At 46.7% G+C, this 14,381-nt stretch overlaps 1 protein-coding gene across 1 annotated transcript in view; it reads left to right on the top strand.

Moving 5' to 3' along the window:
* The first annotated feature begins 1,427 nt into the window (after nucleotides 1-1,427).
* Nucleotides 1,428-14,381, top strand: part of REEP4 (receptor accessory protein 4) — a 38,075-nt gene continuing 25,121 nt past the window's right edge. Inside the window, exons 1-2 of the mRNA XM_082255472.1 lie at nucleotides 1,428-1,495; nucleotides 11,507-11,579. Of these exons, the coding sequence (XP_082111598.1) occupies nucleotides 1,464-1,495; nucleotides 11,507-11,579 (105 nt within the window). The 5' untranslated portion in view covers nucleotides 1,428-1,463. The remainder of the gene's footprint in view (nucleotides 1,496-11,506; nucleotides 11,580-14,381) is intronic.

Below are 14,381 nucleotides of genomic sequence, written 5' to 3'. Positions count from 1 at the left end.
TCTAGGAAAGAATCCAGGCCTTTCTTAAAACAATCTACTGAGCTGGCCAGCACTTGAGGGAGCCTATTCCACATGTTCACAGCTCTTAAGGCCCGTACACACGTACCGATCGTCGGCATACAAACGTCGGTGGACGAAGGATCTGCCGATTGTACGCGTGTTAGTATGGTGCCTCCGACAGATGTCTGCGCACAATCCGCGGACAAAAGTCTTTCGTGCAAACATGAAAATATTTGTATGCCGACACCAGAACGGACGATTGTTCGCCTGTCAGTACACAATTCGGCCGACAGACCGCAGATTTGCAAGACTGGGCATGCTCAGAAAATAGAAAACACAGGGAAAGTTAACCATTACATGACATCACTTCTGCAGTCGGCGGACAAAATTCTTGTGCTGTCCTTGTGCTGTCTTTGCACTTTTCAGCAGACACCGACATCCCGGGGAGAAAAGAGGAACATTTGTAAGCCGACCATCGGTACGTGTGTACGGGGCTTTACTGTGAAGAAGCCTTTCTGTATTTGTATATGAAATCTTCTTTCCTGCAGACATAAAGAGTGCCCCCTTGTCCTCTGTGATGACCTTAAAGTGAATAATGCCCCATACACACGTGCAGATTATCTGCAGACTTTTGTCTGCAGACTTACCAAAACCATATAATATGAGGTCAAACCTAAACACTTTCAATTTGTATGCAATCCGGCAGGCCCTTGCACTACATAGAAAAGGTAAGTCTGCAGACAAAAGTCTGCAGATAATCTGCACGTGTGTATGGGGCATAATTCAACACCAAGTTCACTGGAGAAGAGTTACACAGAGAAGGAAGGGGAGAGTAATGCCCTGTACACACTATCAGATTATCTGAAGACTTTTGTCTGCAGACTTACCTTTTCTATGTAGTGCAAGGGCCTGCCGGATTGCATACAAATTGAAAGTGTTTAGGTTTGACCTCATATTATATGGTTAAGTCTGCAGACAAAAGTCTTCAGATAATCCGATAGTGTGTACAGGGCATAAGGTAAGTAAAAATCGTATTTATTGGTACCCTAGACATAAAAAACAATGAACCCTTTGGGGGAGAAAGGTGGCCATTGCAAGGGTTTGTATTTTCCCCAGAGTTCAGCTTTAAAGTTTTCAAGCCAGAGGCAGCCAGAAACCCAGCATCCTCAGACAATGCGGTGTGTCTGGCAGGAGAGGTTTGTGGTGTCAGGAGAAGACATTCTCAGCAATGGGACACTGATAGGCACCGAGGTGTCATCACCTCCGATCACAAATCCAACAACTGTCACTCTATTAATGAGTAAACCACGATGCGTTTCCATAGAGACCTCCCCCGGAAGGCGTGGCCCGGCCTCTGCTCATTGGCTGCGAGCTATTTTCTTCCAAGTTTGAGCGGTTATGGCCCCGCCCCACGGAAGCGGAAGTAGTCCGGAGTGGTGAGGGATCCTAGTGAGGAGGAGAGAATGGTGTCCTGGATGATCTCCCGGGTGGTGGTGTGAGTAGCGATCCCCCTGTACATTATACAACCTGTGTCTGAGCTGAGACATGTATATCCTCTACACACGGAGTACAATGAGGGGACGGAGCCCTGCCTGTGTCCATCACCCCCCCCCCCGGGATCTGTCTCCTGCTTCATTGTGTGTCTATGTAAAGGGGACCTGTCATGGCAGTGAGCCTCAGACTTCCCTGTCATCACCCTGGAGGGAGGGAGAGAGAGGGGAGACAGCTGCTGTGATAGGCTGATCCATATATTTGTTTTGGGCTGAAATGAGAAGTGTGCCTGCCTGACCTGTCCCATGGATTGGGATTATTGAGGCTCCTTTAACATCTACACAGGTGCAACGGTGCATGCATGTTTATGTGTTTAGGGGCATCCCACTGACGTCACTGAGCTGCCCTATGTGTGAAAATCACAGCAAGAAAGTGCAAGCAACTTTTTATTTTTTATTTTTGTATCCTGCTGTACTGAAATAGATGACAGTTCACTCACTGTGTGATTTGTGATTTGTCTCAGGGTAATGAGGTGCGTTGGGGTGCTGTTAAGAATTACACATGCCAAAGGAATGCCCTTTCTTAGTGCATTGTGGGAACATGTATGATTTTGCACATGTTCCCTCATTGCACAAATGTGAACCCGGCCTTTACACTTCTATAGGGATCAGTGAGATCTGGGGGGGGGGGGTGATTGCATTTTCATTCACCTTTGCTTGTGAATGCAGGTCAGGAGGAGTCCGGAAGCTCCTGCCAATGAATCCTGAATGATCTCTGAAGCATCACACACTGATGTCATTGATAGAAGCCCAAAGCCCCTCCCCCTTCCTGTGTCTGAGGAGGACTCTGGGTCCCAGGTAACCTGAAGTCTAACACTTGAGTCTCTGCCAACTGCCACTCCTCTGGGTGATAACGGACAGTTGCCACCTGCCACTCCTCTGGTTGATAACTGACAGTTGCCACCTGCCACTCCTCTGGGTGATAACGGACAGTCTGCTCAGGAGCAGTGATGACCTCAGGAACGTTAGGGCTAGAATCCCAACCCATGTCTGTGTTCCCACCAGGAGGCTAAGGCCTGTTGAGTTCAATCAGGGCCCAACGTGTGACTGTGGGATGGGGATTAGTAAATAAGTGGATTATAAATTAACCTCTATGGACTGTAGATATAATAGTGCATGGGTATTGGCTGCTTTCATCTCTATATGCACTATTATCACTGGGAGGTGGAGGCTTCTCTGCTGTATTTAGTTGGTGAAGCCCTGCTGTAGTGATTGGACTTTTGCTCGATCTAAAGCTAGGTACTGTCATCTTCCTGGTCATGCTGTGCTTCCGATCATACGAGATGTGTTTTCTGTTCGATTATCTCTGTACGATTACTATACACATTGAGCGAAAATTGAACGTTGTGCTCACGTACGATAACATTTTTTTTTAGCTTGCACCTTAGTTGTTTTATTTTGTGTCTGAACATTCAGAGTCAGGTGTCGAAAGCACTATAGTAACAAAAACAGGTAATTAACCAATCGTTCGTTGTACAGAAATTTTTGTACAATTTTCTTATCGTGTGTACAGGCCTTTGATCTCTGACCAGTGTCCGGTGGCACGCCTGTCGTCTCTGTCCAGTGTCCGGTGGCATGCCTGTCGTCTCTGACCAGTGTCCGGTGGCACGCCTGTCGTCTCTGACCAGTGTCCGGTGGCACGCCTGTCGTCTCTGACCAGTGTCCGGTGGCACGCCTGTCGTCTCTGACCAGTGTCCGGTGGCACGCCTGTCGTCTCTGACCAGTGTCCGGTGGCACGCCTGTCGTCTCTGACCAGTGTCCGGTGGCACGCCTGTCGTCTCTGACCAGTGTCCGGTGGCACGCCTGTCGTCTCTGACCAGTGTCCGGTGGCACGCCTGTCGTCTCTGACCAGTGTCCGGTGGCACGCCTGTCGTCTCTGACCAGTGTCCGGTGGCACGCCTGTCGTCTCTGACCAGTGTCCGGTGGCACGCCTGTCGTCTCTGACCAGTGTCCGGTGGCACGCCTGTCGTCTCTGACCCGTGTCCGGTGGCACGCCTGTCGTCTCTGACCCGTGTCCGGTGGCACGCCTGTCGTCTCTGACCCGTGTCCGGTGGCACGCCTGTCGTCTCTGACCCGTGTCCGGTGGCACGCCTGTCGTCTCTGACCAGTGTCCGGTGGCACGCCTGTCGTCTCTGACCAGTGTCCGGTGGCACGCCTGTCGTCTCTGACCCGTGTCCGGTGGCACGCCTGTCGTCTCTGACCCGTGTCCGGTGGCACGCCTGTCGTCTCTGACCCGTGTCCGGTGGCACGCCTGTCGTCTCTGACCCGTGTCCGGTGGCACGCCTGTCGTCTCTGACCCGTGTCCGGTGGCACGCCTGTCGTCTCTGACCCGTGTCCGGTGGCACGCCTGTCGTCTCTGACCCGTGTCCGGTGGCACGCCTGTCGTCTCTGACCCGTGTCCGGTGGCACGCCTGTCGTCTCTGACCCGTGTCCGGTGGCATGCTTGCAGTCTTCGACAGCTTTCTGTGTCAAAATATTCACTAAATATGTGATCCTTTGGTAATGTCACAGGCTTCACTTGAGGCTCCCTGTACAAGCTGACAACCTCCTGCCCTTTTTTCCTAAATCCAGTAAAAGTGATTCTAAAGCCTAAACATGTTTTAACTTGATTCATTACCTGCATGTAAAAAATGTTAGGTACTATATTTTGCCCCTCACCCCCCCTCCCTCCCCGAGCCCTCATTCTCTCCAGTGCTGTGCATGTTTGCAGCTCTTCTCTCCCCCCACTTCCGTGTCTCATTGCCTTTGCTGTGGCACCAGGAGCCATTGGCTCCCGCTGCTGTCAATCAAAGCCAATGAACAGGGCGGGCCCGAGTCCCACTATCTGTGTCAATGGACACAGCAGCGGGGCTCGGGAGTGAGTATGCATAAAGCACTGGACAGAGGAGGAGCGCCAGCGGGGGACCCGAGGAGGAGGTTCAGGCAGCTCTGTGCACAGAGCAGGTAAGTATACAAGGGTTTAATTTGATATATTTTTTTTTCTTTACCCAGTTGGCCTCCAGAGCATTTTTGTTTTCCTTGTCACATACATGTAAAAAAATCACAAATTTTGGCAATAAAATTACATAAACACCTAGAACATTATATATTTTCTGAAAGCAAAGGCCCTGTAGAATCAAAAGGTGATAGTTAAAAAAAAAAAGTTTTCACGCAATATTTGTGCAACTGTTAAACGCAAATCTTTCAGGAAAAATATAATAAAATAAATTTTAGCGCAAAATCCACACCATAAAATATCCATTTTTAAAATCTAAAAGCTGAGGTTGCCTTAGATAAATGGATTCCAATTGCGTAAGCCTGTGATATCGCCAAAAACTATGGTGCGCAAAAATCGCCATAGGCGACTCTTTAAAAGCCATTACAGCTTATCAATTTAGAGTTAAAGCGGAGTTCCAGCCATTCACTCACCTGTCCAACGGTCCAGCGATGCGGCCGCCCGAAGCCTCGATCCTCTCCCTCGGCGCCGGCATCACTGCTGTGGGCACCCGGCTGTGACAGTTTGCGGCTTCACAGCCGGGTACCCACTGCGCATGCGCGAGTTGCGCTGCGCGCCGTTATTGGCCGGCAATCTTCTGGGACCTTTGACATGTCCCAGTAGATTGCAGGGAGGGAGGGGGAGAGGAGAACTTCCGCTCAGGGCGCCGAGCGGAAGTGGGAGCGGGTACCTGTCAAAACTAGGTACCCGCTCCTCCCCTGAAAAAATGACATGCCAAATGTGGCATGTCAGGGGGTCAGGACTCCCTAAAGCGGAAGTTCCATTTTTGGGTGGAACTCCGCTTTAACTAGGAGCTCTTGTACTAAAATGATTGTTCTCACTCTGACGTTTGCGGTGATATGTCACGTGTGGGGGGACCGCGGTTTACTTACACTTGCGCACCCTGGCCTTGCGGTTGTGCAGGTGTGCTGGGCAACAGGGGTTTTGGTCATTTTTTTATTTAAAAAAAAAAAAAAATTTAACATTTTATTATTTTATTTACTTTATTTATTTTTACTTGATTGCTATCAAAAGGGGTTAATAAACCCCTATGTGATAGCTTTGGGCAGGTGACAGGTACTCTTTATGGAGACATAGGGGTCTAATAGACCCCAGTGTCTCCCCTGCCCTTTACACCAGTGGTCCTCAACCCTGGCCTACAGGGCCCACTAACAGGCCAGATTTTAGGTATTACCTTGGGGAGATGCAGACTAGAATCCTGCAATCACTCAGCAGCAAATGATATCACCTGGGATGTATTTCAGTTATCTTGAAAATCTGGCCTGTTAGTGGGCCCTGTAGGCCAGGGTTGGGGACCACTGCTTTACACCATCTAAACAAGCATGGCTCGGCTTGGTTAGAGGTGTCCCCTGGCTGTACTGGCCAGGAAAGTGTGCCTATAAAACAGGAAGTGACATCACGTCCGGTTTCATTGTTTGCATGTGAGATCGAGGCATGGATTTGCCTCGGTCTCGCTGCAATCTCTCTCCTCCCACCAGCGGATGTTTTCCCGGGCACCGTATATAGTATGCCTAAAGAGCTGAACTGGTTACAATCACTTTAAACTGAATGCACATTCAAAGTGTGCATAATACCATTTTAAAATAATTCCATCCATTTCTAAATGTATATAACTTCATGTGTTCCTGCCAGTGGGATTTGAGGCCAATGAGAGCATAGTGACTTTCTTCTCCAGCATCACTCCTCTGCTGGCATATCCAGGCCTGGTAGTATGGAGAGCATGTGACCTACTGCAACCCAGCAGTGGCTGCCTGATTGGCCAATCAACATGTTTGAATGTACCACCAAACCACACACATGAGCCAGTCCAGTTTTAATCTTTGGGCAAACCTGTCTCCGTGTAGTCACTCATATATAGAAATTGTAAATAGGATTAATAATTGATTGCCATTTTCAGAGAGACGGAGTAATTGTACTTCACTAGAATGTTACTCATCCAATGTAACGTGTACAAGCAGCAGGAGTGAGTCACCCCTGGATTTACCTGAGGAGGAGCTGTGCTGCATCCGTTTGTATATGATGTATGAAGGCCTGATGTGATAACATGGGGAGAGATCTGTGATGTAACCAAAGATAATATTTTAGATTCTTAATGGATGCAAAGTAAGACCAGGTACTCGTAGATCTACAAATTCTCCATGTTAACCGCTGCACTTTTCTTTTTTTTTTTTCTTACCTGCTAGGAAAAAGCGTAATGTGTTAGTATGCATTACATACTAGCACATTATGTGAAACTTGCCTGAAAACAAAGCCTTCCAGAGATGCAATGTCATTGCTGGAGACAGCTTCCATCATCACCTGTCTTGCTTCCGGGTTCACGGACTCCGGCTCTGGGACTGGTCGGAGCCGCTATGACATCACTCCCGCGTCAGCGAGCTGCCAGTCACCGCATGGGACTCTGCTGGAATGGCACGGGTGGCCGTTCCTTCAGAACGCATGTGCCAGTGATGTCACTGGCTGCATGTACAGTAAATATCTCCTAAACTGTACATGTTTAGGAGATATTTACACTGCCTATAGGTAAGCCCTAATATAGGCTTACCTAAAGGTAAAACCTAAAGAGTAACTCCACTTTTGTTGAGGAAAAAAACATTCCCCTCTGGGTGATCTCTGTACATTACAAGGATTTTATCAAACTTTTTGTTGCAGACTCCAACCTTTTTGTTATTCTGAGGAAATCATTGTTTGTCCTCTGTGCTCAGTGGGTCTAATGGGAGTGGTTTCATAATTATCTGTCAGCTGTGGCATTTGCAGGGCTCTAATGAGAAAAGCTGCTGGGTCTGCATCCCTTTAGACGTGTTCCTATTGTCCTATTGGGAGTATCTCACCAAAAATGACATTTTTGTTGCAGGGTATGCCAGAAATCTGACTTGTATCTTAGTGCAGACTTCTGGGAAAATTGGTGACCCAATCACACAAGCAGGAAATTGTTTGATTTTACCCCCTTCCTGACCAGGGCCTATTTTGCGATTCGGCACTGCGTGACTTTAACGGACAATTGCGCGGTCGTGCGGCGCCGTACCCAAACGAATTTGACGTCCTTTTTTTCCCACAAACAGAGCTTTCTTTTGGTGGTATTTGATCACCTGTGCGATTTTTTTTTTTTTTTTTTTTTTTTTTTTCATGTGCTATAAACCAAAAAAGAGCGTCAATTTTGCAAAAATAACAATATTTTTCACATTTTTTATATATGAAATTCCCCCCCAAAAAAATGTAAAAATCAAAATTTTTTTTAACATTTTCGGCCAATTTGTTTTATGCTACATATGTTTGGTAAAAAAAAATTGCAAAAAGCGTATTTTGATTGGTTTGCGCAAAAGTTATCGCGTTTACTAACAAAGGGAAAGATTTTTGTCTTTTTTTTTTTTTTTTTTTTTTTGCGGTACTGCGACATTGCGGCGTACAGATCAGACCCTTGACTGACATTTTTGACACTTTTTGGGTTATCAGTGACATTTCTACAGTAATCAGTGCTATACATATGCACTGTTACTGTAAAATTACACTGGCAGTGAAGGGGTTAACTTTTTTTGAGAGGGAGGGGTTATGTGTGTCCCTAGGGGCGTGATTCTAACTGTGATTGGCTGTGGCTTGAGGTGTATGAACAGTTATCAACGGTCCTACATAGTAGAACCGTATGATCACCATTCATACACAGGGGAGAATGACAGGCGGCTTGTTTACATTAGCCGCCTGCCTTTCTCCCTCTGCACCGACGATCGCCGAGTGACCGGCGGACATCGGGTCCGCCGGTCACACGTGCGGGGGGGTCCGTGACCACGTGGGAGCGTGCCTCCGGGGGCGCGCGCTCGCTCGCTCCCTAGACCCTCACAGGATAGCGACATAGTACTACTTCGCTCTGCCTGTGAGGGGCTGACCGCCACGTGCGGTGGTCGGCAAGTGGTTAAAGCGTTAGTATACTCATTTTTTTACTTTTTCCTACAGGTAAGCCTATAATAAGGCTTACCTGTGGGTACAATTAAAATCTCCTAAACCTGCACGGTTTAGTAGATATTTGCCCTGCATGCAGCCGCTGACGCTAGCTGAAAGGAGACATGTCTGCTGACATCCGATCCGTCAAATCTGGACGGATGGAAACCCTATTTTCCATCCGTCCAGCAGATTGGATGAGAACGCACAGACAGTCCACAGTGCGGAGATATAGCTGCCATCCGCCTGCTCAGCAGCGGATCCCGCACTGAGAAAAACGCAGTCCGCCAGACGGACTCCCTGTGTGAAAGGGGCCTTACAATCACTTTGATTGAACGATGGAAGTTTACGTCCTTAACAAATGAGCATAAGTAGGTGACTAGTGGAAATGGTTCAAGTGTATTGGAAAACCAAAACTTTTTTTTTTAGTTTTTTTTTTTTCTGTTCTCAATAGAACTGGGAAAGGTTAGAATCCTTGACAGGTGTTGTTTGTTTTTTTTTTTTTGTCTGTCTGGTCAGGAATATTTCACTTCAGTTCCTGTCCCACCAACATCTTTAAGAAGTAAGACGACATAATGCCAAAGTAGGTGTACCTCTCCGTTTAAACAGTTGTTACCAGAATGAGTGTCCCCATGGGAAGATTTCCATCACATCCTGTTCTTGTGAGGATTCTAAGGCCCCTTGCACATGTGGGTCTAGCTGCTGTGTGCAGTCCTGGCGTTTTAGTGTGCTCGGGAGGTGGAGGTTTTAGCATCCGGCCCTGCTGCCCACAGCCTGTCAAAGTCTATGGCAGGCTGAAATATGCTGCGGCTGGATGGGACTGGTGTGGTACACATTTAGAGCCCTCTGCATTCAGGGACGACTGGCTAGAATGCAGAATTTCTAAGCTCTGGGTATTTCAGAGGCTTTATTCTGCAGTCATGTGACTGCACGGGTGCCTTTAATCTCCCCTTTCTAAAGCCGGGGGGGGGGGGGATGTGAGGACTTGTAAAATTAGGACAGATTAGCACAGATTTTTGGATGTCAAGGGGTTGTTTTACTAAAGCTGGAAAGTGCAAAATCCGGTGCAACTTTGCCTGTTAGCCAATCAGCTTCTCACTTCAGCTTGTTCAATGAAACTTTAACCATAAAACTTGGAAGCTGATTGGCTTCTTTGCAGAGCTGCGCCAGATTTTGCACTCTCCAGTTTTAGTAAATCAACCCGAAGTGTGCTTCAGAATGTAGTTTTGGCAGCGAGGCTTCTGTTAGGAGCCGCTGTCAATCAAAACAGCAGGGCTGGACGGGCGGCTGAACCTACTTTGGAGAAATTCACACACTGTGTCGGCAAGGCATTCTGCACCTTCAAACCGCAAGAACAGGGACCCATCTGAACTTGCTAGCGCAGATCTGCTTCTATGCTTCCTTTGCATGGTTAGTTTACCACTAGGAAGAATCGGCTGGGAGAATCAACCTGGTATTCATCATGAATGGAGTAAGTGAAAAATCAGAAGATTACTATGAGAAAGATGTACATGGTCAAACACACAGATTTTAAAGAACATTGTCGGTAAAGTGTCATCTGCCCACTCATGGGTGAAAGAGGCCTTAAGGAGACAAAGTTTGGGGTAACACACTGCTGTTGATGGTAAGGCTTTGTTCTCAGTCAATACTATATCCTACGCCCCCGTGCAGGGCTGAGTTTACCTGCATGGGGCTGCGCATGTGTTCCATGCAGGCAGTCACATTGATGTCAAGTCTGACACAGCGGCTGTGTTACAATATGATGTCCATTTGGATGTGTATCCCTGGTGTCACAGGGTGTGCTCGGGGACATGGACCCACACACACGGATGTCATATTAAGACACAGTTGCTGCGTTACAATATGGATGTCCGTGTGGATGTGTATCCCTGGTGTCACAGGCTGAGCTCGGGGACATGCACCTACAAACACAGATGTTGTATTAAGACACAGTTGCTGTTACACATCCACACGGCCATCATATTGTAACACAGCAGCTGTCTAATACAACATCTGTGTTTTTAGGTGCATGTCCCCGAGCTCAGCCTGTGACACCAGGGATTCACATCCACACGGACATCATATTGTATCCCTGGTGTCACAGGGTGAGCTCGGGGACATGCACCTACAAACAGTTGTTGTATTAAGACACAGCGGCTGTGTGACATTATTGGGACTGCCACAGAAACCTGTGCAACCCCATGCAGGTTAGCACTGCTCTGCACGTTTGTACAGTATAGTATGCCTTGTGTGAACGAGGCCTAAGTTTCTCCAGTTCTGCCCAGCCTCAATGATGTCATTCACAGACAGCCGGCCAATCACTGCTTGTGTCTACAGCTGTTAAACTCTTTATTGCCTAACGTATATCTACCTTGTACAATGGGAAGGTTCTGTTTGCTCTGAGTAAAAACAGGAAACTAATCGAAGTGCACCAATTACTATATTGCCAAGGCCATTTAGACTAAAGGGATTTTACATACTTGATTTCTATTGTTTCCATGAATTGTTTTATTAGTATACAAGCCACACTAGAGGGAGGCTTCAGTTTACGGTGAGTCATATTTTACATGGCGTCTCTTTGGTAACATGAGCTGTCCTGATTATGGGACAGGAGCAGTAAACAATAGTAAGCTGGGTGATTTTATGGATGTGATCGTATCAAAGCAGAAGGCTTTAGTCTAATAATGCCAGTAAGTGCCTCATGATCCTTCCTATACAGGACTGCCGATATGGATGGTAACAGCTATATATATTCTTCAGACTAGTGTGGGGGCACAGGCAGGTGATTCGTGTACAGTCACAACACCGTGTGTTTGTACTGGCATCATCCAGCTCAGCTTTTTTATAGAAGTGTGTTGATGGGTGTGTATTATGTATGAACCTTGTGTGTGTTGGGTGCAGGATACAGTAAAACGCATAATAAACCTGGCTACACCCACCTGCACCTGAGCGCTGTATTGACTTTATATATTTTTTTTTGTAATCCTTATTTATATACTACTGTCTCTGACTTTTTTTTTTTTTTTAACAGCCTTGCATTCGGTTTGTTGTACCCAGCATATTCATCATACAAAGCTGTCAAAACCAAGAATGTTCGAGAATATGTGAGTATTTCACACCTTATAAAATCCAAATGTAACTTGAGGATAAAAAAAAAAAATTGGCGTTCAAGGTAAAATACACATAAACCAGCAATAAAAGCATCAAAATATAAAATATGTTAAAGTATTGTATGGTCCGTAAGTCAGTGGATAGATTAGTCCTACAGGGGAGATGAATGGACTACAGATGGATATGACAGGCAACATGCACACCCTATAAAGTCCAAATGGGAATTCCCTTAGTCAGCATTGTGGTGATAGATGCATGCCACAAATGGTGCCCTGCCTGAATCAAACGCAAAGTCACCAGATAGATGTATTTGACATGTTCATCGTGAGAACAGCGTCCTATAGAGCCTCATGCACACTGCAGCTTAAAGCGGAGTTCCACCCTAAAAATAAACTTTGCAGCATCAGTTAGCTTAAAAAAACCTGAAAAAGAATTGGATAATTAATATATTTTTTTTTTTTTTTTTTGCACTTACCTTTTTTTTAATGAAAATAAACTTACCTTCCTTCCTCTTCCACCTTGTGCGGCCGCGGCCCCCGACGTCACGTCCTCCTTTGCATTGCGTCTTGGGAGATGAGCGTCATCAATCCCAGGATGCAATGTGATCGGCCGACCACTACTCTGATTGCTGATCGCAATCTACAGCGCATTGCGCGAGATTGCGATCAACATTCTGGGTAGCCCAGAAACAGGAAGAGGGACACAGCGGGGGACACCACTGCTTCAGATGCCCATACAGGAGATGGCCGCTCTCTGCAATCAATTTAAAGGTAAGAATTAATCTTTATTTTCGAACTGTAATGTGGGGTTAGGGTAATTGGGGATAGTTTAGGATTAGGGGGGTATTTTTAGCTCAAAAATGTGTATGTCGCTGGAACTCCGCTTTAAAAAAAATAAGCCTGTTTTAATAGCGTTTGACTTTTTTTGCCTCGTATACGCTCCTATGATAGCCTATGTATCCATACACACATAGGTATTTGGGAGCAAAAATCTGAACTCACCAAAATCACGCTTAGGAGAGAAGCGTTTGGACAGGAAAACCACCTGACATACAAAAATGTGCCTTAACACTAGGTGCATTTTGCCTTTGTGCATTCGTTCATTCCAATGGCTATTCTGGCTAATGAAATGAATGAACACTTGACCTGTCCAAATACGCCTAAACACATTTGAAGAACACAACTTTAGGCTCCTTTTTTAAATCTGCTTTTTTCTTGCCCGATAAAAGGCATTCCAAAGAGTGTGTTCATAAGACCTAAAGCCTCGTACACACAGGTCGATGTTGGGTGACATCAGCCAGTTCCATAAAAAACAGCCTACATTCTGCCTGTGTGTATAGCAGATGTTCCGACAGACTGGCTTCTGTCGGACAAGCATGCTGGGAAACCAGCAACCGACCAACTCCCGATCAGCCACCTCAGCCAATGGCAGGTAATGTCAGTCGAGTTACTTTTAGCGATTGATGACGTTTGTGTATTTTTTTTCTTTTGCAATATATAAAGATGGAGATATTACAATATACACTCACCAGCTACTTTATTAGGTACACCTGTTTAATTGCTTGGTAACACAAATTGCTAATCAGCCAATCACATGGCAGTACCTCAATGCATTTGGGCATCTAGATGTGGTGAAGATGACTTGCTGAAGTTTAAACCGAGCATCGGAAATGATTTAAGTGACTTTGAATGTGGAATGGTTGTTGGTGCCAGACGGGCTGGTCTGAGTATTTCAAAAACTGCTGATCTACTGGGATTTTCACACGCAACCATCTCAGTGAATGCTCCAAAAAAAAAAAATATCCAGTGAGCGGCAGTTGTGTGGCGGAAAATGCTTTAAGGTTAGAGGAGAATGTGTGGACTGGTTTGAGATGATAGAAAGGCAACAGTAGCTCAAATAACCAGTCATTACAACCAAGGTATGCAGAAATCCATCTCTAAATGCACAACACATCGAACCTTGAAGCAGATGGGCTCCAACAGTAGAAGACCACACCGGGTGCCACTCCTGTCAGCTAAGAAAGGAAACTGAGGCTACAATTCGCACAGGCTCACCAAAATTGGACAATAGAAGATTTGAAAAACGTTGCCTGGTCTGATGAGTCTTGATTTCAGCTATTTGAAGTAAACAACATGAAAGCATTGTATCAACAGTTCAGGCTGGTGGTATAATGGTGTGGGGGATATTTTGTTGGCACACTTAGTTCCAATTGGGCATTGTTTAACCACTTCCCGCCCGCCCTATAGGCAAATGACGACGGGAAGGTGGATACATTATCCTGACCGGACGTCATATGGCGGTGGCAGGATAATGTGCTCTGCGTGCCCCTGGGGGGCGCGGTGATCAGTGATGTGTCACTCTGACACACCGCATCTCCGATCTCGGTAAACGTAGGCTCTTTATGTAGGCTGACGTAGGCTCTTTACCATGTGACCAGCTGTGTCCAATCACAGCTGGTCACATAGTAAATAGGAAGTGCAGTTGATCGGCTTTCCTCAGTTTGTGCCTGACAGGCACGAGTAGAGGAGAGCCGATCTGCGGCTCTCCTGACGGGGGGGGGGGGGGGTCTGCACTGGTAATCGGAACATTGATTGCAGACCCTTAGGGGGGATGCCCACCCATGACCCCAGGGATGGCCACCAGAGATGGCAATCAGGGCTCAGGGAGCCCACCAGTGTCCTCCTTATCAGTGCTGCCCACCAGTGCCCTCCCCATCAGTGCTGCCCGCCAGTGCCCATTATTGCCATCTATCAGTGCCGCCTATCAGTGCCCAGCAGTGCTGCCTATCAGTGCCA

This window comes from Pelophylax lessonae (genome assembly GCF_965119305.1).
Source record: "Pelophylax lessonae genome assembly, chromosome: 4".
Lineage (NCBI taxonomy): Eukaryota > Metazoa > Chordata > Amphibia > Anura > Ranidae > Pelophylax > Pelophylax lessonae.
Note: the sequence above shows the minus strand (reverse complement) of the source record. Positions and strands in the feature narration are given on the sequence as shown.